This window comes from Acinonyx jubatus, chromosome X (assembly GCF_027475565.1).
Source record: "Acinonyx jubatus isolate Ajub_Pintada_27869175 chromosome X, VMU_Ajub_asm_v1.0, whole genome shotgun sequence".
NCBI lineage: Eukaryota > Metazoa > Chordata > Mammalia > Carnivora > Felidae > Acinonyx > Acinonyx jubatus.
Genome location: NC_069389.1, coordinates 45,652,993 through 45,674,558, shown reverse-complemented (window position 1 = coordinate 45,674,558; position 21,566 = coordinate 45,652,993). Strand labels below are relative to the sequence as shown.

Genomic DNA, 21,566 nt, shown 5'->3' with positions numbered 1-21,566 from the left:
AAATACATGAATGAAACTGTATTTGTTTGATTATTGACTGATCCCCCCAGTAGAATGGCAGCTCCATGAAGGTCAGGATCTTACCTGGGTTACCACTACATCCTCAGCACCTAATATGGTGCCTGGAGCATACTAGATGCCCAAGAAAGAATTTCTGGGTGAGTGAATTAATGTTCCAAACACACTTTAACTCAATGTGCTCCAAACTGAACTTAGTCTCTTCTTCCCCACCAAACCTGCTTTTCCTTCCGTGCACTCCAGTTCAGTCAATGGCACCATCATCCACTCTTGACACCCAACCCAGAAATGAACTCACACTCCCTTCACTCATTCACCTATTTTCCATGAGTTCCCAAGCCTTGCCTATTCAACATCCAAAATATCCCACTTATTTAATCCTTTTCTACCTATGTTGCAGCTATCCTGATTCAGACCTCATCTTTGTTTCATTACTAATGCAACAGCCTCCTCCCTCCTGTCTTCCCTTTTTTTTCTTTTTATTATGTAAGGCTTCACAACACTGTATGTCATCTTTGTGCAGGGGCCATGTTAATCTTATCTGTGTCTTTCCAATTTTATTATATGTGTGGCCAAAATCAGCCCCCCCCCAAGCTAAGAAAGCTTTAGCTGCAGGGCATGTCACCTGTCATATGGTCACATGGTCATATGTTTTTATAAAGTTTGCATAATATATTTAAAACACAATTCATTAAAACCACTGTCCCCTTCCACTAGTTTCCCTAGTCACATTTTCTCTTGTATTAGGTGGTGTTGGAGCTGCTTCAGACATTTTTGAGATCCAGCTGAGTGGAAGTTGATTGAAGGGGGATACATTTAGTTTCATTTTAGTGAGACATTCATATATGGTTTGTATCTCTTCTTTATAGTTATTACCCAGGTGTAGGAATAGCTTCTAGAAATACTCTACCTTTGAGCCTAATTTTGTATTCACAAGCCCATATTCTTTTCTTAAAAAAATTTTTTTTACATTTATTTATCTTTGAGAGACAGAGAGAGACTGAGCACAAATGGGGGAGAGGAGAGACAGAATGAGACACAGAATCCGAAGCAGGTTCCAGGCTCTGAGATGTCAGCATAGAGCCCTATGCAGGGCTCAAACTCACAAATGGTGAGATCATGATCTGAGCCAAAGTCGGACGCCCAACCGACACGCCACCCAGGCACCCCTCTATTCTTTTCTTAAAGACCTACCTCACAAACTGTATAAGCTTCAGGTCCCACTAATCCTGAATTTTCCCCTGGCTCAGATGCAAATGTGACTTTTGAGTTGCTTTTACTCAAAAACCTTTAGTGGTTTGTTATTGTTTACAGGATAAAATATAACATTTAGCTTCTTTTTGTAAATGTTTTTCTGTGTGCCTCCATGCATTTTTACATGTTGATCCTTCAGTAAACTCTTATATAGCCTTCAGGTCTCCCTGAAACCTTCCTTGACAGCACCAAGTTGCTTCTGAGGCACTTTCATGACTTTATTTTGCACTTTGCAAGAGGTAGATATATGCTTACTGGACCTTGCAATCCCAATTGTTCGTTTGCATGTTTGTCTCTTGCACTGGCTGGCAATTTCCCCACTTGAGTCCCTCTTCATCATGGTATCCCCATGGCCTAAGCCACCATCACTTAGGAAATTGATGTGCATACACACATTTTCTTGTTTAAAGTGGTGGTGCCCTTTAAAAAATGAAATAGTAAGAGGATTCCTAGAGAATATTCTAGAATGTCAGAGAACACCAGCGCCACCTTCTATGTCTGTGGAGTTCCATTCATTCAACCTCTTCTCCCACCCACCCTCAGGCTAGTCAGAAAACACTGGGACTTGTGCATAAAAATCATGGCACAGTATCTGAACCAAACTGAACTGAAATAGTGGGGTCAAAGAAGAGAGAGTTCAGAGGGAGCTGGGAAGTACACAAAAGCTTTACGGAGGGACTAGGACTAAGGGACTGACTGAGGGACCGACAAGACACAACTCGGGGCGGGGAGAGGGGGTAGTAGAGGGTGCAAAGTTCAACTTCCCAGCTCTGAAACTGAAGCCACTTGGCTTCCCTAAACCCATGTCTTCACTTGAACAGAGCTTTCCTTGCAGGGTGAAGAATAAACGATTCGGAGACCGTGCAAAAGAGACCAGCCACAGAATGTGCTCGGCAAACGGGAGCTACTGTGAGTACTCCATCTCTATCCTGGCCGAAGCCCGCCCCCGCCGCGATCCATTAGCTTTGCAGTTTGCAGTCACTGAGTTCACCTCCTCTCATAGGACGAGAAGGCTGCGGAGGAGGAGGAGGAAGTAGGAGAGGAGGGGTGGAGGGACAGTGATTGTGTGTGTGTGGGGGGGGGGGGATGGAGGGGGGTGGGTGTGTGAGGGGAGGGGGAGGGGGAGGGGAGGGGGGCGGGGGGGAGGAGGAAGGAGGGTGCTTAACTCCCTGTTGGCCCGGAGGAGGAGGAGGAAGGCTTGGAAGGCTCTGGCCCCACTCAAAATGGAGCCAAGCGACTGCCTCGCCTAAGATGGTGGCTTAAGGTCCTCAGCCTTGATTGGGTACCTAGAAGAAAAGAGCGGGTCCAAAGGTAGCCGAATCCCGTCACCCTTTCTCAAGGTGGCGCCCCGCCTCTGCTGGCGTCACGCGGGAGCCGCTGGCCTCCCTTCCCCGCCTCTGCCGCGGTTACCTCGCGTGCCCAGCCCTCATAAGATGGCGGTCTGGTAGCCTCCCCGCGGCGGCGCCGCCACTCTCAACATGGTAGCTGTTTACCCCATATTTCTCCTCCCCTCTCCGCTTCAACTTCCTCCTTGTTTTGAATAAACTTTATTGACTACTTCGAATTGCCTACCATCGTCACCGGGTTTCTCCCGGCGACTTTTCCGGCAGTTTTTCCTCCGACCTGGCCGCCGGTTATTCTCATTTCTCTTGCTTTGCTCGCAGCGATCTCCAGCCGGCTCAGGGACGACGCCGTTTGCCCGCTCCTCGGGCGGCCGCCGGACTAGGCCCGAGCTGCGGGCTCCAGTAGGCCCTAACGACCGGGCCCGGGGCAAAACCGTGGAGAAAGCCGCCCTGAAGCACCGCCGGGCGCCCAGGGCCGCGCAAACCCAGCGGGTGGTTCTGGGGGAAGGCTAGCAAGATTCGCAGCGTTGCCGTGACGATCCCAGAATTCGGCGCGCGCCGCCGGTGGGGCCGGAACTGCTTGCCGATCCTCCGCTGAGCTAGGTGCTGAGGCGCTTCGGAGCAAGCCCGGCAGCTGGCGCGTCGGTGGAACAGAACTCCGCTAGTGTGAGCGATCCCTGTAGCTTTGCAGATGAGGAGGTCCCTGTAGGGCTCAGGGCAAAAGCCATTCTTGTCAGGTTTGGGGCGTGAGGAGGTTCCTGTCATTTTGGGCGGCGTGAAGAGATCTCGTAAGTTTCGGGGGCTGCAAGAATATTCCTGTCAGTCTTGAGATCTGTGATGAGCTCTCTGTCAGTTTGGGGGGACAGGGGAGTCCTCGTCACTCTGAGGGGGCTGTGAGGAGATGCCTGTCCGTTCCCGAGCCGGAGGGGGGGGGGCGGGTGAGATCCTTGCTTAGTTGCGGGAGTGTGAAGAAATTCTAGTGAGTTTCAGGGGTTTAGAGGAGATCCTTTTTAGTTTTGGGAGTGCAACTCGGAGCCCTGTCGTCTTCGAAGTAGAGGACGATCTGATCTTTTCTAGAATTGAGATTTATTTAATTTGTTGGGGTGATGAGACTACTGACTGGTTGGGGATGGAATGATTTTGAAAGTGAAGAAGACCATTTCAACTCTCAGCACGACCCCAGAACTGTGGTTTGAGTTGGGCGCCTAGTCTTGTCTGCCTTGTTCCTGAAGGCATCGAGGTGATTCTCAAGTAATCTGAGGCGACTTCCAGGGATCCCTCATCTCTCTCTAGTTGCCCCTATTTGGGGAGTGAGAGAAAGGGCTTTTTCTAAGGTACCCCAGCCTATTTATTTTGGCTCTGGTTTGCGTCATAATAAAGAGAGCCCTGGGAAGCAAGGTTGCTAGCAAGGAGAGGGTTCAGTAAGGGATTAAAGAAGCTTCCTGAAAAGGCGTCAGATATTTCCCTGAAACCCGGAAAGAAGTTATCACTGACTCAGGGGGCCGATGGAGCTGGGGGGCGGGGGAGAAACCTCGACGGCCAAATGCCTTCCTTTATTTGTTAAAAACATTCTGGTGGCCGGTGGACTTTTCTCCGATTGCCCCCTACAGCCACACCAGCTGTGTTGCATCCCGGCAGCACTAACTGCCCATTTGTGAACTGAGGGTTGGTACCCTGGGGGACCTGATTCACTCGGTAAAAAGTGTTGTTTGTGCCCAGCTATCGTCCAGAAAGGACGCGCGCTGCTGCCTCCTGCTTCTCTTGACGCTACGAACCTGGCCCGCCGCAGAGCGCTCCAAGGCCGGGCGAAGATGGCCTCGGTACCAGTGTATTGCCTCTGCCGGCTGCCTTACGATGTGACCCGCTTCATGATCGAGTGTGACATGTGCCAGGACTGGTTTCATGGCAGGTAAGGAGGGCAGTCCAGACTGGACAGGTGCTCACTTGCACGCTCCTTTCTCAGTCCTGTTTTAGGTTCCTGCTCAGAAACTTTTCCCCCTTCTCTGGCCAAGAATTAGCTCCAACCCACCTCCCAGACCCATGTTTTTTCATCCTTCCTTTCAAGACCAGGGCGTAGCTCACAATGACCTCTGGTGTCTCCTCTTTTTTTCTATCCCATGTGTGTTTCTTCTTTGCCCCCTTTTTTATTTTAGGAAGTGTTCTCTTTCCAGCCACAAAGAATGTATCATTTTTGTATGCTGGCAATTGTGTTTTGCCTCAGATTCTGGCTTCTTGGGAGACAGTGCTGTATTTTTGAAATAATTGAAACAAACATGGATTTCAATTGTGCCTTTCAACTTACTATCAGAGTGTCCTTTGGCAAGTTGCTTTGCCTCTCTGAACCTCATGGTCTTCGCCTATAAAATATATCTAATACATCTGTCCTGATGATTTAAAGCGTTTTGCATGCATTCAGCAGGTGGAGGCAGAAATGCAATAGTACTTTATTTCTTCAGTATTTATCTGCAGAACCATCCAACTAAATTGAATTAAGCAGAAGAGGTATTGGGTAAAACAGCAGGAGCGAAACCACTAATGAATTTCCTCCAGTTAACCATGTGTGCACAGAAGCATCTGTCACCCAGGATTCCAGAGAAGTTAGTGTGTGGGAAGAAACTGATGTTCTCTCATTGTTGGGACTTAAGGCCCAGTTATGGAAAGAAAACCATGAGAGGAATTTTTGCACTGGAGTACAGTATGTTAGATTCTACAATTTTCAGTTGTCAGTAGTCCCTTCTGAATGAGCTCCTATTGTCCCAGCCAAACTGAAGGTGCTGGTACTGCTATGCTAAAATTCTGCTCTCAGCAGGGATGGCCCCTTGCAGCGCCTTCAAATTCATGTTCAGCTGATCTTTATTATTTATTGTGTGCCAGGTGCAGAGGTCTTTTTACTGCTTCATGTGATTTCACTTAAGAGAGGACAGACCTAGAGGGTGGGGCCTTTTTCTTTCCTCTGGAAATAAGCGGGATTAAGATGATTTTCAGGATTCCTGGTATCTTTGCTAGTGCTGATCAAGTCACTCCTCTGTTTAAAATTCTTTTGGTGGTTCCCCTACAGAATAAAATTCAGTCTCCTTTGTGTGACAGACAAGACCTTTTGTGATCTACTTGTTCAGTCTCATTTCCCGCCACTCCTCCTGGTTCTTTATGTCCCAGCAAGACTGAACTACTTATAGTTCTGGGAAAATTTTATACTCCTTTATCCCTCTTTTTCTTTGTGCATGCAATTCCTACTAATGTCCTCCCTTTTATAGGTCATGGCATACCTCCTCTGTAAAAGGCCTCCTTCCTCCTGGTTCCCATTGTACTTTGTGTACATCCTTATTGAAAGTAATTATTTCATCATATCATAGTTGTTAATAAACCTGTGTCACTCATTAGCCAGAGTTATTTGAGGGCAGAGATGTCATCTTTTCATTTTTAGTATCCCCAGAACCTAGTTTAGTGCTGAACATGTAATAGATATACTGAGTGAATTTTTGAATGAATGAATGAATGAATGGGCCTTCTTAAAATAAGCTATTGCCTGTGGCCTTTGCTTTGGATTATGTGAGAAGTGTGTAGATTCAAACCTGGAAAGTGAACTGCCCACAGTATAGAGACTCTAACTCCGTAGTCTAGGAACAGAAAACTGGAACAAATGCTTTCTGAGTGCTTACTATATGCCAGGCCCCATGACAGGGACTTTGAATAAATTATTTCAATCCACACCCAATTAAAAGTTAGGTATTTCTTTTTTAAATAATGTTTTAAGTTTTTTCCTGATTATATGTGTGAGACATGCTCATTGTAGAAAAGACAAAAATAATAAGGAAATAAAAATCATCTATGAATCTGCTGTCCAGCATAATCCACTGTTAAATGTTTTGTTGCATTATCTCCTGTCTTTTGACTTAGGATATAAACCTATATTTTTATAACATGGGATTGTATTATAAATACCATTTGTAGCCTGACTTTTATTCCTATTTAATATTCTGTGAGTATTTTACCAGGTTGTCAAATACTCATGTAAATCTCATTTCTGATATCCCACCATATATCTATGTGTCATCAATTACTTGGTCATTTCTTCTGTGGTTGGATACTTAACATCATTTCTACTTTTTTATAATATTATGTTATGAGGGAAACTTTGGGAGTTCTGGAAATGTTTTTCATTTTGATACAAGTTGCTGGTCAAAACAAAAAGAGAAATATGGTGCACATTGTTGCACAGTGTTCTTGTTGACATTTATAAAGAACACCACTGAGGCCATTATGAATTGCAAATTTACAAATGTAATTGCAAAATTACAAATAAGGGATAGGCTCCTCCTTAATTACATTTCTGTGGTGAATCATGGGTTTCTACGAAGACCCTGACACAGGTTAATTGCCTTATTTTTTTTCTATGAAAGAGACCACGTTTTTATCTCTTCTCATTCCTCTCTCTATGGGCTAGCAGAAAACAAGGAAGTCATCTAAGAATCAGGTCCTGGTGGGCTGCTCTTGCTTAACCCATGCATTGTGTGCACATGCACACACACCAGGCTCACAGTGCTCCATATAAGATTGTACTTAAGCACAATTGAAAATTAAATATTGTGGACTTTTCATGGTTGCTCACAACATTTAAGCCCACAGATGCCTTATAGGTGATATAAATCTGTTCACATCTCTGATGATTTCCATAGGCTAGACTGCTTCAAGTCCAGTTAGGGATTAATAATGCCAAGTTACTTCCTGGAAGATGACTATTCCATTTTGCTGCTGAGAATCTAGAATTCATGGAATTACTTTCTAAGTCTGGATTTGAACTTAGAATTATCTGGTTCCAGAGTCCAAGTTCTCAAAAGTGGAAAAAAGTTGGTATTAACTTTTTTTCTCCTGTGAAGGGCTGGGTTTTTGCAAATCACTTTGATTTGTAGAACAATGGTTCTCAAACTTTAGCATGCATCAGAATCACTTGAAAGACCTATTAAAAGACAAGATAGGTAGGCCCCATTTGCAGGGTTTCTGATTTAGTAGGTGAGTGGGGGGCCACCCTCAGAACCATTGATTTAGAGCATTATTCTGTCTCAATTCCTTCCCTATCTGTGGAGTGTGACAGCTTCTGGTTTGGGGGATGGGTGTGCTAACATTTTGTTCTCAAAGTATGGTTCATTAACTGGGAATTTTTTAAAAATGTGAATTCTTGGGCTGGGACCCAGCAATCTCTATTTAACAAAACGAAAGATTCTGATGCACCCTAATTTTTGAGAATAATTGTACACTGGTGAAGAATTAGTTTGTGAGCATTTATTGACTTCTGGGGCTTTGGCAAAACCTCACCGCTTTGCAGTTTTCCTATCTATAAAGGAAGTGCTGGTTGGCACATCTCCAAGGGGAGGGGCGTGGCTGAGGTGTGGACTCAAAACTCTAGAGGAAATGGCACTGGCTTCAGAATTGGGTTCGAATTCTGACTCTTTAGCAAAGGATTTCAACTCTGTGAAGCTTCAGTTTCCCCAGGAGTGGTTGTAATGATTTAAATAAAATGATAATGGCCTTTGTTTATTGAGTACTAGCTAATGTGCCTGTCACTATACTAAATACTTTGCTTAATTATCTTTAATCTTTTTTTGTTTTTAAAATTATGGATTAAATTTATTTAATAGTTTTAGGACAATGAAAGTTATCTATTTAATACCAGATGTATTGTGGTAGTTTATGCTTTCCAAGGAATTGATACATTTCATCCAGGTTGTCAAATTTAAGTGTGTAGAATTGTTCAAAATATTATTACCCTTTTGATATCTGTAGGCTGGCTCTGTGATGATATTTCATCCCTGATACTGAAAAATTCTCTTTATTTCTCAAACTTGATAGACGTTTGTCAGTTTTATCGATCTTTTCAAAGAATAAACTTTTTGTTTCATTGACTTTCTCTATTGTCTTTCTGTTTTCAATCTGGATTTCTGCCTTTATTATTTCCTTCCTCCTGTTTTGGGTTTATTTTTTTACCTAATTTCTTGAGGTGGGAGCTTAGGTTATTGATTTAAGTCTTTACCTGTTTTCTAATGTAAGCATTTAGTATTATCAATTTAGCTATGTCCCACAAATTTTGGTATGTTTTCCTTTTCATGTAGTTCAATGTAATTTTTAATTTCCTTAGAGACTTCATGTTTGACCTAAGAATTGCATAGCAGTGTGTTGTTTAGTTTCCAAGTGTTTGTAGATTTTCCTGTTACCATTCAGCTACTAATTTCTTATTGGTTCCATGGTGGTCAGAGAATATACTCTGTATGATTGCAATTTCTTTAAATATATTGAGGTTTGTTTTATGGCCAAGGATATGGTCTGTCTTGATAAATGTTCCATGGTCACATGAAAATAATCCTGCTATTGTTGGGTTGAGTTATTTTTTTATTTTTTAAAAAATTTTTATTTTTAAAACTTTTTTTTAACGTTTATTTATTTTTGAGACAGAGAGAGACAGAGCATGAATGGGGGAGGGTCAGAGAGAGGGAGACACAGAATCTGAAACAGGGTCCAGGCTCTGAGCTGTCAGCCCAGAGCCCGACGCGGGGCTCGAACTCACAGACCGCGAGATCATGACCTGAGCTGAAGTCGGCCGCTTAACCGACTGAGCCACCCAGGCGCCCCGAGTTACTTTTTTATATAAATGTTGCTTTACTTCTGTTGGTTGATGGTGTTTCCTGAATTCTTCTCTGTCCTTGGCTGATTTTCTAACTAGTTCAGTCAGTTGTTGAGAAGGACATATTGAAGTGTCCAGCTACAAGTGTTGATTTGCCTGTTTCCTTTCAGTTCTATCATTTATTGCTTCACATTTTGCAGCTTTGTTGTTTGATACATATGCATTTAGGATTGCTACATCTCAGTGGATTGACCTTTTATCATTATGTGATGTGCTTCTCTGTCTCTGATAATTTTTTTACATGCAAGTCTACTTTATGTCATATCAATGTAGCCACTCCACTTTCTTTGGATTAAACTTGCACGGTATATCCTTTTCATCCCTTTACTTTCAGCTTCTATCATTGTATATAAGGTGAGTTTCTTGTAGACAGCATATAGTTCGGTATTATATTTATCTCCTTTTGGTATATTTAGACCATTTCTGCTTAATGTAGTTATTGATAGCTTAGGGCTTAAGTCTGTCATTTTTGTTTTGTTTTATTTTCTGTTTGTTTCCTCTGTTCTTTGTTTTCTTTATCCTACCCCCCTGTGGGTTACTTATACCTTTTCTAGAATTCCACTTTGGCTTATACATTGTGTTTTTGAATATAGATATATATAGCTTTGTATAGCTTTTTTAATGCTTGCTCTAAGTATTAACATAATACTTACATAACTTATTACCATCAACCAGTATTGACATTTTACCAGTTTGAGTGAAGAGTAGAAGAAACCTTACTTCCCTTTAAATTCCTTTATGCTACCCTGTTTATAACATAATTATCTTAAATTATTTTGTCTATATACATTTGAGAAATACATCAGACAGTGTTATAATTTTTGTTTCAACTGTCAAACATGATTTAGAAAACTCAAGAGGAGAAGGAAAGCATATTGTAGTTACCCAGGTATTTACTCCTTCCCTTGTTCTGTCTTCCTGATCTTCCCAAAGATTCCTTTTATCATTTCCTTTCTTTTTAAATTTTTTACTTTTTTAATGTTTATTTTTGAGAGAGAGAGAGAGAGAGAGAGAGAGAGAGAGAGAGAGTGAGAGCAGGGAAGGGGCAGAGAGAGGGAGACACAGAATCTGAAGCAGGCTCAGGTTCTGAGCTGTCAGCACAGAGCCTGAAATGGGGCTGGAACTCCCAAACCATGAGATCATGACCTGAGCCTAAGTTGGAGGTTTAACCAACTGAGCCACCCAGGTGCCCCATTTCCTTTCTTTTTAGAGAGCTTCATTTAGCCATTTTTCTAGGATAGTTCTACTGGCAACAAATACGCTTAGTTTTCCTTCATATGAGAATGTCTTGATTTCTCTTGGATTCCCGAAGGTCTTTTCATTAGATATTAGATCCTGGGTTTTTAGTTCTTTTCCTTCAGCACTTGAAAACTATTGTGCTACTTCCCCTGTGGCCTCCATTGTTTCTGATGAGAGATCCTTGGTCATTTGAATTGGTGTTCTCCTTTAGGTAATGTGCCATTTCTTTATCACTGCTTTAAAGATTTTTCCTTTGTCTTTTGTGTTCAGGAATTTGATTATGCTGTTTTTCAGTGTAGAAATATTTCAGATTGTCTTTGGTTTTAGTTGTCTTTTTTTATTTAAAATTTTTTAAAGCATTTATTCATTTTGGAGAGAGAGAAACAGCATGAGTGGGGGAGGGGCAGAGAGCGTGGGAGACACAGAATCTGAAGCAGGCTCCAGGCTCTGAGCTGTCAGCACAGAGCCTGACACGGGGCTCAAACTCCAGACCACGAGAACTTGACCTGAGCTGAAGTCAGGACATGTAACTGACTGAGCCACTCTGGCACCCCTGTCTTTGGTTTTGGTCTTAATAGGTTGTTTAAGCTCTGTTCATAATTTTTTAATCTATTTTTCTTTCAATTTTATTGAGGTATAATTGACATACAGTACTATATGATTTTTAAGGTGTAGAGTATAATTACTTGACATATATATTGTGAAATGATTACCACGGTAAGTTTAGTTAATATCCATCACTCCATATAAATACCTCCCAGAAGAAAGGAAAGAGGTTTTTTTCTCTTGTGATGAGAACTTTTAGGATTTACTCTCTAAGCAACTTTAATAAGATTTACAATACAGCAGTGTTAACTATAGTCATCATATTGTACATTATATCCCTAGTACTTAGTTATCTTATAACTGGAAGTTTGTACCTTTTGACAACTTTCTCCAATTCACTCATCCCCAGTCCCCCCTGCTTCTGGTAACCACAAATCTTATCTCTTTTACTATGAGTTTGTGGTTTATTTTGTTTTGTTTAGATTCCACATACAAGCATATGTTATCTTTTTCTGACTGACTTATATAATGTAATGCCCTCAGGGTTTGACCATGTTGTTGCAAATCGTAGGATTTCCTTTTTTTATGGCTTAATGAAATAGTGTTCCAGTGTGTGTGTGTGTGTGTGTGTGTGTGTGTGTGTGTGTGTGACATTTTCTTTGTCCATTCATCTTTTGGTAGACACTTAGGTTTGTTCCATGACTTGGTTATTGTAAATCATGATGCACTGAACATGGGGGTGCAAATATTTCTGCAACATAGTGATTTTGTTTTCCTTTGATATTTACCTAGAAGTGGAATTGTTACATCATATGGGAGTTCATTTAAATTTTTGAAGAACCTCCATTTTTTTCCACAGTGGCTGTACCAATTTAAAATCCCACCAGCAGTGTACAAGGATTCCTTGTATGGACTTTTTTAATGATATTTTTCCAGTCTATGAACACAGGTTATCTTTCCATTTATTTGTGTCTTCAGTTTCTTTCATTGATATAGTTCTCAGTGTAGAGATTTTTCACCTTCTTGGTTATTTTTATTCCTAAGTACTTTATAGTTTTTGATGCTATTGTAAGTGGGCTGATTTTTTTGTTTCTTTTTAGATAATTTGTTTTAGTATGTAGAAATGCTACTGATTTTTGTATATTAATTTTGTATCCTGCAACTTTACCTAATTCATTAATTAGATCTGAGTTTCTTGGTGGAGTCTTTACAATTTTCTATATTATGTCATCTGCAGAGAGAGACAATTTTACATCTTCCTTTGTAATTTTTATGCCTTTTATTTCTTTTTCTTGCCTGATTGCCCTGGCTGGGATTTCTAGTACTGTGTTGAATAGGAGTGGTGACAATGGGCACCCTTGTCTTGTTCCCGATCTTAGAGGAAAAGTTTTAAACCTTTCACCATTGAATATGATGTCAACTGTGGGCTTGACATATATGGCCTTTATTATGTTAAGGCACGTTTTCTTCTATAACCCATTTTTGGCACGTTTTCTTCTATAACCCATTTTTTGAGAGTTTTTATCATGAACAAATGTTGAATTTTATCAGATACTTTTTCTGTGCTTTTTGAGATGATCACATGGTTTTTTTCTTCCATTCTATTAATGTGATGTATCACTTTTATTGATTTGCTTATACTGAAACATTCTTGCATCCTAAGGATAAATCCCACTTGATCATGGTAAATGCTTATTTTAATATATTGCTGAATTCATTTTGCTAGTGTTTTATTGAGATTTTTGCATCTATATTCATTAGGGATATTAGCCTGTAGTTTTCTTTTCTTGTAGTATCTTTTAGTGTCTTCGTCTGGTTTTGGTATCAGGATAATGCTGGCCTCATAAAATGAGTTTGAGAGTCTTCCCTCTTCTTTGATATTTTTGGAGAGTTTGAGAAGAATTGAAATTAATTCTTCTTTAAATATTTGGGTACAACTCACTAGTGAAGCCCTCTAGTCCTGGGCTTTTCTTAACTGGGAATTTTGTTATTGTTGATTCAGTCTCCTTACTAGTAATTTGTTCAGACTTCTATTTTTTCCCAATTCAGTCTTGGTAGATTGGATATTTTTAAGAATTTATCCATTTCTTGTAGATTGTCCAATTTATTGGTGTAGAGTTGTTCATAGTTCAGTCTATTTTCTTTCTGTTCAAAATTGGATAATTTCTATTCTGTCTTCAGGTTTACTGTTTTTTTCCTCTTGTCTCCATTTTGCTGTTGAGCCCATCCAATGAATTTTCATTAAACTTATCGTAGCGTTCCATTCTAAAAGTGCCATTGATTCTTTTCTGTATCTTCTACTTTGCGGAAGTTCTTTATTTTTTGCTGACGTTTTCTGTCTATTCATCTGTTTCAGGCATGTTTGTAATTGTTCCTTGAAGCATTTTTATGATTACTCCTTTAAAAATCCTTGTCAGGTAATTCCAACATCTGTGTCATCTCAGTGTTGAGATTATTGATTTCCTTTGCTCATTCAAGTTGTGATTTTCCTTGTTCTTGATATAATAAGTGATTATTTTCATTATATCCTGGATATTTTGGGTATGATGTTAGGAGATTCGGGTATTATTACATCTTCTGTTTTTGCAGACCTCTTTTTTTTTAATTTTTTTTTTAACGTTTATTTATTTTTGAGACAGAGAGAGCATGAACAGGGGAGGGGCAGAGAGAGAGGGAGACACAGAACCCGAAGCAGGCTCCAGGCTCTGAGCCATCCCAGAGCCCAACGTGGGGCTCAAACTCACAGACCGCGAGATCGTGACCTAAGCTGAAGTCGGACACTTAACCGACTGAGCCACCCAGGTGCCCCTTGCAGGCCTCTTTAGACACTGCAATTTTAGTGGCAGGGGAAGAGGGTACCCCTTAGTTACTGACAGGTAGGAGTGGAAGTCCAGGTCTCTTAGTCTCTGTTGACACCCACTACTTCAGGTCCTATTGTCCCTAGTCAGGTTGCTTTCTTCTCTAAGTTCACACATCCAGTAAGTGGCAGAGGTGATTCAAACCCAGGCAGTTTGGCTCCCAAGGCTGTACTTTTACCTCTGTGCTATACTGCCTGTGAATACTGTACAGAATGCCCTGCTTAGTTGTGGAGAATAAATGTGATAATATACATATAACTCATAGCTCAGTTTTCTCCTCAGTTCCTTTTATGCAGGCTTCAAATTTGGTTGTTTTCTCCTCATCCCCTTAACCTGATCTATTTACTTTTTACCACTTATGAAATCCCTGGCACCACTTGTCCATCTCTCCCTCTAGAATGTCTACTCCATGAGGGCAGTGGCTGTTCTCAATCAATATTTATTAAGTTTATGCATTTACTTTATTAACAAATATTGGTTGAGTGTCTACCATGTACCAGGCTCTGTGGTACATGTTGGGGATAATTCATCTTAATCTTGAGACCTGGTGCTGTGATAATTTGCCTCTTCACTAAGGAAGCAAATTAGCATCTAGGACCCTTGGTCTCAGTGATAATTATTGAGACAGTGCAGCCACAAGTCTGATTTTCATCCGTCTGTCTTCCTGATGTGAGGAATTATCTAGCCCAATGAATGTTTGTTGAATTGAGTTGAAGAATAAATAAAACAAGACTGGGAGATGGATAAGGTGAGGACTTCTGGTGAATGAGATCGATGCTGTCAAATGTAGTGGGGCAGGTAGCAAGTGAATGAGCAGTTGTAAGTCCACGTGACGAGTGCCAAAATAGGGATAGTGTTTCGGGGGGAGTGCCATGGCAGCAGGGAAGAGGAAGAGCAGGAATGTTTTAGGCACAGGGAGCCATGTGTGATGAGACCCATAGAACTGAAAGAGCATGGCATTGAGAGTCCAGCTGGCTTTTCAATTTTTTTTTCATGTTTGTTTATTTTTGAGAGGGGGGAGGGGCAGAGAGAGAGGGAGACACAGAATCAAAAGCAGGTTCCAGGCTCTGAGCTGTCAGCACAGAGCCTGACATGGCTCCAGGCTCGAACTCACAACTCGTGATATCGTGACCTGAGGCAAAGTCAGACCCAGCTGGCTTTTCAGAGCAGGGCTGACGTCATGGGTGTGTGACCAGTCACACAGAGCCTCATATTTGGAAGGGGACACCATGCTTGAGGTTTAATGTTTTGTGGTTGTTTTGAAATTCTTAATAATTTTACCTGTTTGTATGTGAAATTTATGTTTTGCATGTGAAATCCAGTGGGACAATGGATTGTTTCTTAGGGACTTAGAGCTTTAGCTCACATGTGGTCCTACCTCCTACTGCCTCCCTACTCCCTGAACAGGTTCTCAGTTGGTTGCCTGGGGCACCAGGTCTGGATGCAGGTGCAAGAGAGTCAGCGTTGAGTGCATGCATCCTGTGCACTGAGTCACAGGGTGTGGCCTGTACTTCCCCTTTGAGTATCCTCATGCCCAGGGAGCATGACAATAAATAACAAATAAAAAGGCCTATGACAAGTTGAGAGACTGTGGAAGAAAGGAAAATAGATTTTTTTTCCTCTGTGTTATGAACAAGAGGCTCCTGATTTTCATTTGCACCAGGCCTTATAAATTATGTAGCTGACGCTGCACGTGAGAAGCCAGAGTTGAGGCCAGAGAGGCAAGGCTTGTAGACCATGGTAAGTTTATACTTTAAACGTAAGAAAAATAGGAAGGCTGTGAGGGGTTTTGAGCAAGGGTTGACAAGATCAAATGGGTGGGTTTTTAAAAAGATTATTTATTTATTTATTTATTTATTTTGAGAGAGAGCACAGGTGCATGTGCTCACACACATACGCACACACGCACAAGCAGGGGGAGGGGCAGAGAGAAAGGGAGAGAGAATCCCAAGCAGGCTCTGCGCTATCAGCGGGGCTTGAACTCACGAACCGTGAGATCATGACCTGAGCTGAAATCAAGAGTCAGATGCTTAACCTACTGAGCCACCCCAGGCGCCCCTCAAATTGGTGTTTTTAAAAGTGGTCCCTTTGACTGTAGTGTGGAGGGCCAGTTGGGTGAAGACAGAGTAGAGGCCAGGAGCCCAGTTGGAGGGCAGGACAGTAATCCTAGCTGGAGATAACAGGGGCCTGGATTAGGGCAGGGGCAATAAGGATGACAGAAGGGCACAACTGATAGCTAATCAAGAGACAGAATTGCTAGGACATGATAGCTTGAATGATACAGAGCACTTTCTGTGTATGAAGCAGTGTTGTAAACACCTTCTATGGATTAACTCATTTATTTTTGATAACAACTTTGTGATGTACATACAATTTTTATCCCCACCTTAGGGATGAGGAAACTGAGGCACAGAGGTAACATGCTCAAGTTCCCATACTAATAAGTGGCAGTTACAGCTAGGATATAAACTCAGGCAGTCTGAGGTTATGGTGCCACTTGCCAAGAGAGGGAGTATGTTGGGGGGGGCAGGCCGAGGGAGAAATTGAATTTGGACATGTGAAATTTGAAACATGTAAAGAGTCTATCCAGTAGAAGAACCAGGAAGCATTTCTAGGGAGGGGTCTGAAACTCAGCAGAGAGATCTAGCTTGCCGTCATAGGTGCATAAGGGGCACATTGAGCCCTGGGAGTGAGATCGACAAGGGAAAATGAGGAGAGAAGAAGGCCTAGGAAGCATCAACATTTAAGGAGTGGACAGGACAAAAAGGGTGCATTGGGAGACAGAAGGAGCAGCCAGAGACATAATTAAGATCACATCACATCCCTGCTTACAATTCTCCTATGGATTTCACCCAGTTCTTCACTCAGGAAAAGCCAACATCCTTTACGATGGCCTATGAGACCCTACTATGTGAGCCCATTACCTTTCTGACCTATTACTGTCCCCCTTACTCTCTCTATTCCAGAATACTGTCCTCCTCTGTTGCTTCAGTAATCTGGGCACACTACTACCACAGAGCTTTTGTACTTGCTATTCTCTCTACTTGGGATGCTCTTCCCTCATATCCATATGGCTTGCTTCCTTACTCCCTTCAGGTCCTTATTCAAAAGTCATTTTGTCAGTGAGTTCGTATGTAAGATTTCAGTACCTATTGGCTTCCTTAACTAAAATTTCAATACCATTGCTATCCCCTTACCCCACTGTGTGTGTGTGTGTGTGTGTGTACACACATGCACATATATTCCCCTTCCTGCTTTATTTTTCTACTTGGTTCTTCTCACTATTATACAATGTATCTCACTGATTACGTGGATTTATTTTGTTTCTTTAAAAAAATTTTTTTTTACGTTTATTTATTATTGAGAGAGAGACACAAAGCGTGAGCAGGGGAGGGGCCAAGCGATGGAGAGACACAGAATCTGAAGCAGGCTCCAGGCTCTGAGCTGTCAGCACAGAGCCCGACGTGGGGCTCGAACCCACAAACCATGAGATCATGACCTGAGCCAAAGTCGGACGCTTAACCGACTGAGCCACCCAGGCACCCTGGATTTATTTTGTTTCTTGTTTGCTTCTGCCACTACAATGGTATCAGCTCCAGGAGGGCAGGGATTTCTGTATGCTTTGCTCTATGTCCTTACCTCCCTAGCAGTTGGACCAGGGCCTGGAAGATGCTCAGTAATGGGTTTTAAAAAATTTTTAATGTGTATTTATTTTTGAGAGAGACAGAGTATGAGTGGGGGAGGGGCAGAGGAAGGGAGACAATCTGAAGCAGGCTTCAGGCTCTGAGCTATCAGCACAGAGCCCGAGGCAGGGCTTGAACTCACAAACTGCGAGGTCATGACCTGAGCTGAAGTTGGACGTTTAACTGACTGAGCCATCCAGGCTCCCCTCAATAATGTTAACTGAAAAATGGACATCAGGCAAATGGAGTGTTATAGAAGTCAAGGGTAGAGAACTTGTCAAGTGGGGAGAGAGCAGAGGGTCAGCACTGTGTGCTAATACTGCTAAGAGATCAAGTGAGATAAAGGAGAGGAGTACTTATTGCATGTATCAATAAGGAAGTCAGAACATTGATGAGCTCTGTTTTAAAGAAGGTGGGGACTAAAATCAGACTGCAGCAGGGTAAGAAAGTATACATAACAACTCTAGAAAATTCCTCTTATAAAGTTTGGCTCTGATAGAACATCTCTGGATAATACCAGGTGGCAAGAAGTAGGTAGACTTTTTAGTGTATACAGTTTTGTACCTTTTGAGTTTTGTGCCATTACTAACTGATAACTATTCAAATAAGTCAGTATCAACCTGCATATAAAGAAGATATTTGGCTGTGAAGTGGCAGAGGGGCAGACAGGAGGGAGGGTCTTATCTTTTTTAATTGTTTAAATGCTATTGTGAAGGAGACGGAAGGGAGGGAGGAAGAGGTTGAAGATACTGAAGAAAGAAGGGATAATTGATTGAGAAGATTAAAAAAAGATGGGAACCTGGGTGGAAAAGCCAACTTTGAAAAGATTGAAGGATATTTCTTTCATTGTAACCAGAGGAAAGGATGGGTACAGAAGGAGGTAGATTTGGTGTGGAAAGTTGAGATAGTTCCCATCTGATTACTTCATCTTGTCTAAGAAGTAGGCAGGGTCATTTTCTGAAAGAGGAGGGAGGTAATGGGACCATGGATTTGATATAACCACTGTGAATGATGGGAGAGAGAATTGAGCAGGGAAATATAGGAGGATTCTGAGGAAACATGACCCAGATATTTTTTCAATAGACTTTATTTTTTAGAGTAGTTTAAAGTTCACAGTCAAATTGAGAGGAAGATACAGATATTTCCCATATTCCTCCTGCCCCCACATGTGTAGCCTCTCCCATTATCAGCATTCCTCACCAGAGTGGTACATTACCATTGACAAACCTACACTGACACATGATTATCACCCAAAGTCCATAGTTTACAACAGTGTTTACTGTTGGTGTTGTACATTCTCTGGGTTTGGACAAATGTATAATGACATGCATTCACCATTATAGCATTTTAGTATCATGCAGAATAGTTTCACTGCCTTTAAAAATTCTCTGTGCTCTACCGATTTTTCTCTCTCTCCCCGATAACCTCTGGCAATCAGTTTTTACTGTCCCCATGGTTTTGCCCTTCCCATAATGTCATATAGTTGGAATCTGTAATGCATAGCCTTTTCAGATTGGCTTCTTTCACTTCATAATATGTGTTCAGGTTTCCTCCATGCCTTTTCCTGGCTTGATAGCTCCTTTCTTTTTAGTGCTGAATAAACATTTCATTGTTTGGATATACCACAGTTTATCCATTCACCTATTGAAGGACATCATAATTGCTTCCAAATTTTGGCATTTATGAAAAAAGATGCTATAAACATCCATGTGTAGGTTTTTGTTCAGTTCCTTTGAGTAAATGCCAAGGAGCATGATTGATGGATTGTATGTTAAGAGTATGTTCAGTTTTTTAAGAAATTGCCAAACTGTCTTCCAAAATGGCTGTACCATTTTGTATTCCCACCAGCAGTGAATGAGAGTTCCTTTTGCTCTACCTCCTCATTAGCATTTAGTGTTGTCAGTGTTCTGAATTTTGGCTATTCTGATAGATGATGTATAGTGGTATCTCATAGTTTTAATTTTCCTAACATATGATGTGGAGCACCTTTTTATATGCTTATTTTCCATCTGCATATATTCTTCGGTGAGGTTTCTGTAGAGATCTTTTGCCCATTTTTAAATCAGGTTTGTTTTATTGCTAATTTTTAAGAGTTCTTTGTATATTTTAGATAGCATCCTTTATCAAATATGTATTTATGCAGTTGTTTACTCCCAGTCTTTGGCTTGTCTTGTTTTTCTCTTGACAGTATCTTTCAAAGATCATATTTTTAATTTTAATGAAGTCTATTTTATCAATTCCTTTTTTCATGGATCATGCCTTTGGTATTACATCTAAAAATAATTATTGCTATGCCCAAGCTCATTTAGATTTTTATCCTGTGTTATATTCTAGGAGTGTTGTACTTTTGCATTTTACATTTAGGTCTGTGATCCATTTTGAGTTCCATTTTTGTGAAGTGTACAAGTTCTGTGTCAAGATTCATTCACTTGCATGTGGATGTCCAGTTTCAGTACCATTTGTTGAAAAGACTATCTTTTTGCCCCATTGTACTACCTTTGCTCTTTGTCAAAGATTAGTTGACCATACTTATGTAGGTCTACTTCTGGGCTCTCCATTCTGTTTTATTGATCTGTTTGTCTATCTTTCATCTATACCACACTGTCTTGATTACTGTAGCTTTATAGTGAGTCCTGAAATCAGGTAGCATCAGTCTTCCAACTTTGTTCTTTTCATTCAATATTGTGTTGACTATGCTGTGACTCAGATATTTTGGACAGTGTGAATTTATTGTGGTGCTGATCCAGTGGGTGATTTTTCTCCAGCCATGTCCAAAGGTCCAGTGTTAACATAGTTGGATTGAGCCAGGGTTGGAATGTGCACGTGGGAGTGATGGAAAGGCAGTGGGGCAAGGGAGTTGAGGATATCTGTTGGAGGATGGCTGAAGGGAGGAATGCTGGAATCTAAGCTAGATGGGGAAGAAGGGTGAAGTTAAGAATAGATGAAGAGGTGAAAAGTAGGCTCAAGGGATTTTGAGAGCAAAGAACAAGTGTAATGAATAAGAGCTGGATGATTATATTTGTGGTCACAAGTACGCTGTATGAATTTCATATTCTAGATGTGGAGCTATTGCAAGTATTGACAAGGGCTGGATGATGACCATGAGATTTGATAGCTGAAAGGGAAGTGGAGACACCAGCCTCTGAAGATAAGGAGGTCAAAGAGCTAAGAGGCCAGTGTGTTGGGCCTCTGCATCAGTACTAACATCATGTGGGATGTTGGCAGGACTTGGGATGGAGAAGAATCTGTGAACAGGTTCTTAAATGAGTGAAAGGGGTATATTGGGGAGCTGAGGAGCTGACAGTGAAGAGGAGTGGAAAGAGGCATGTCTAGATGATATGAAGCTCAAAGGAGTAAGAGATCTGGGGCACCTGGGTGGCTCAGCTGGTTAAGCATCTGACTCTTGATTTCAGCTCAGGTCATGATCTCATGGTTCATGGGTTTGAGCCCCTCATCAGGCTCTGTGCTGACAGTGCGGAGCCTGCTTGGGATCCTCTCTCTCCTTCTCTGCTCCTCCCCCACTCGCTCATGCTCTCTCTCTCAAACATTTTTTTAAAAAGGAGTAAGAGATCATACACAGGGGTAGAGGAGAGATGATCTCTCACTGGAGAGTGAGGGGAATGTCTGCTTCCAACACAGCCCTGAGTTACATAAGGGTCTGGTAGAATGCATAACTTCTGCCTGATTGGGGTTCTAGCACAGTGCTTCTTAGATGTTCTGTGGCGAAGGACCGGGTTTGTCTGTTTTTTAAAATTTCCAAACAATAATGGACACAATTATTTGGTACAATAAAAAATGAATTACTAGAAAAATGGATGAACCAAAAAAGCTGTACAAAATATAAGCCCCAATTTCTTATTGTTAGATTCAACAGACATAAAATTACTCAGCCAAATTGTCATAAAAGTTTGTGGATGCTCATGCTGACTTTTTGTACTTATTACAGACC

The 21,566-nt window shown here is 41.4% G+C and overlaps 1 protein-coding gene and 1 non-coding gene across 5 annotated transcripts in view; one reads left to right on the top strand and one right to left on the bottom strand.

The window, feature by feature from the left end:
* Nucleotides 1–496: 496 nt before the first annotated feature.
* Nucleotides 497–605, bottom strand: LOC113597435 (U6 spliceosomal RNA). The gene has a single exon (XR_003418204.1). It is a non-coding gene; the product is annotated as a U6 spliceosomal RNA (small nuclear RNA).
* A 2,534-nt stretch (nt 606–3,139) lies between these two features.
* Nucleotides 3,140–21,566, top strand: part of PHF8 (PHD finger protein 8) — a 94,138-nt gene continuing 75,711 nt past the window's right edge. For 3 of the 4 annotated variants that reach the window (XM_015083415.3, XM_015083413.3, XM_053202354.1), the window contains exons 1-2: nt 3,261–3,403; nt 4,335–4,524. In XM_015083415.3, coding sequence (XP_014938901.2) covers nt 4,427–4,524 — 98 coding nt within the window. In that variant the 5' untranslated portion in view covers nt 3,261–3,403; nt 4,335–4,426. Of the gene's footprint in view, nt 3,404–4,334; nt 4,525–21,566 lie in introns of all 4 variants that reach the window. The other variant, XM_015083414.3, reaches the window with a different exon arrangement.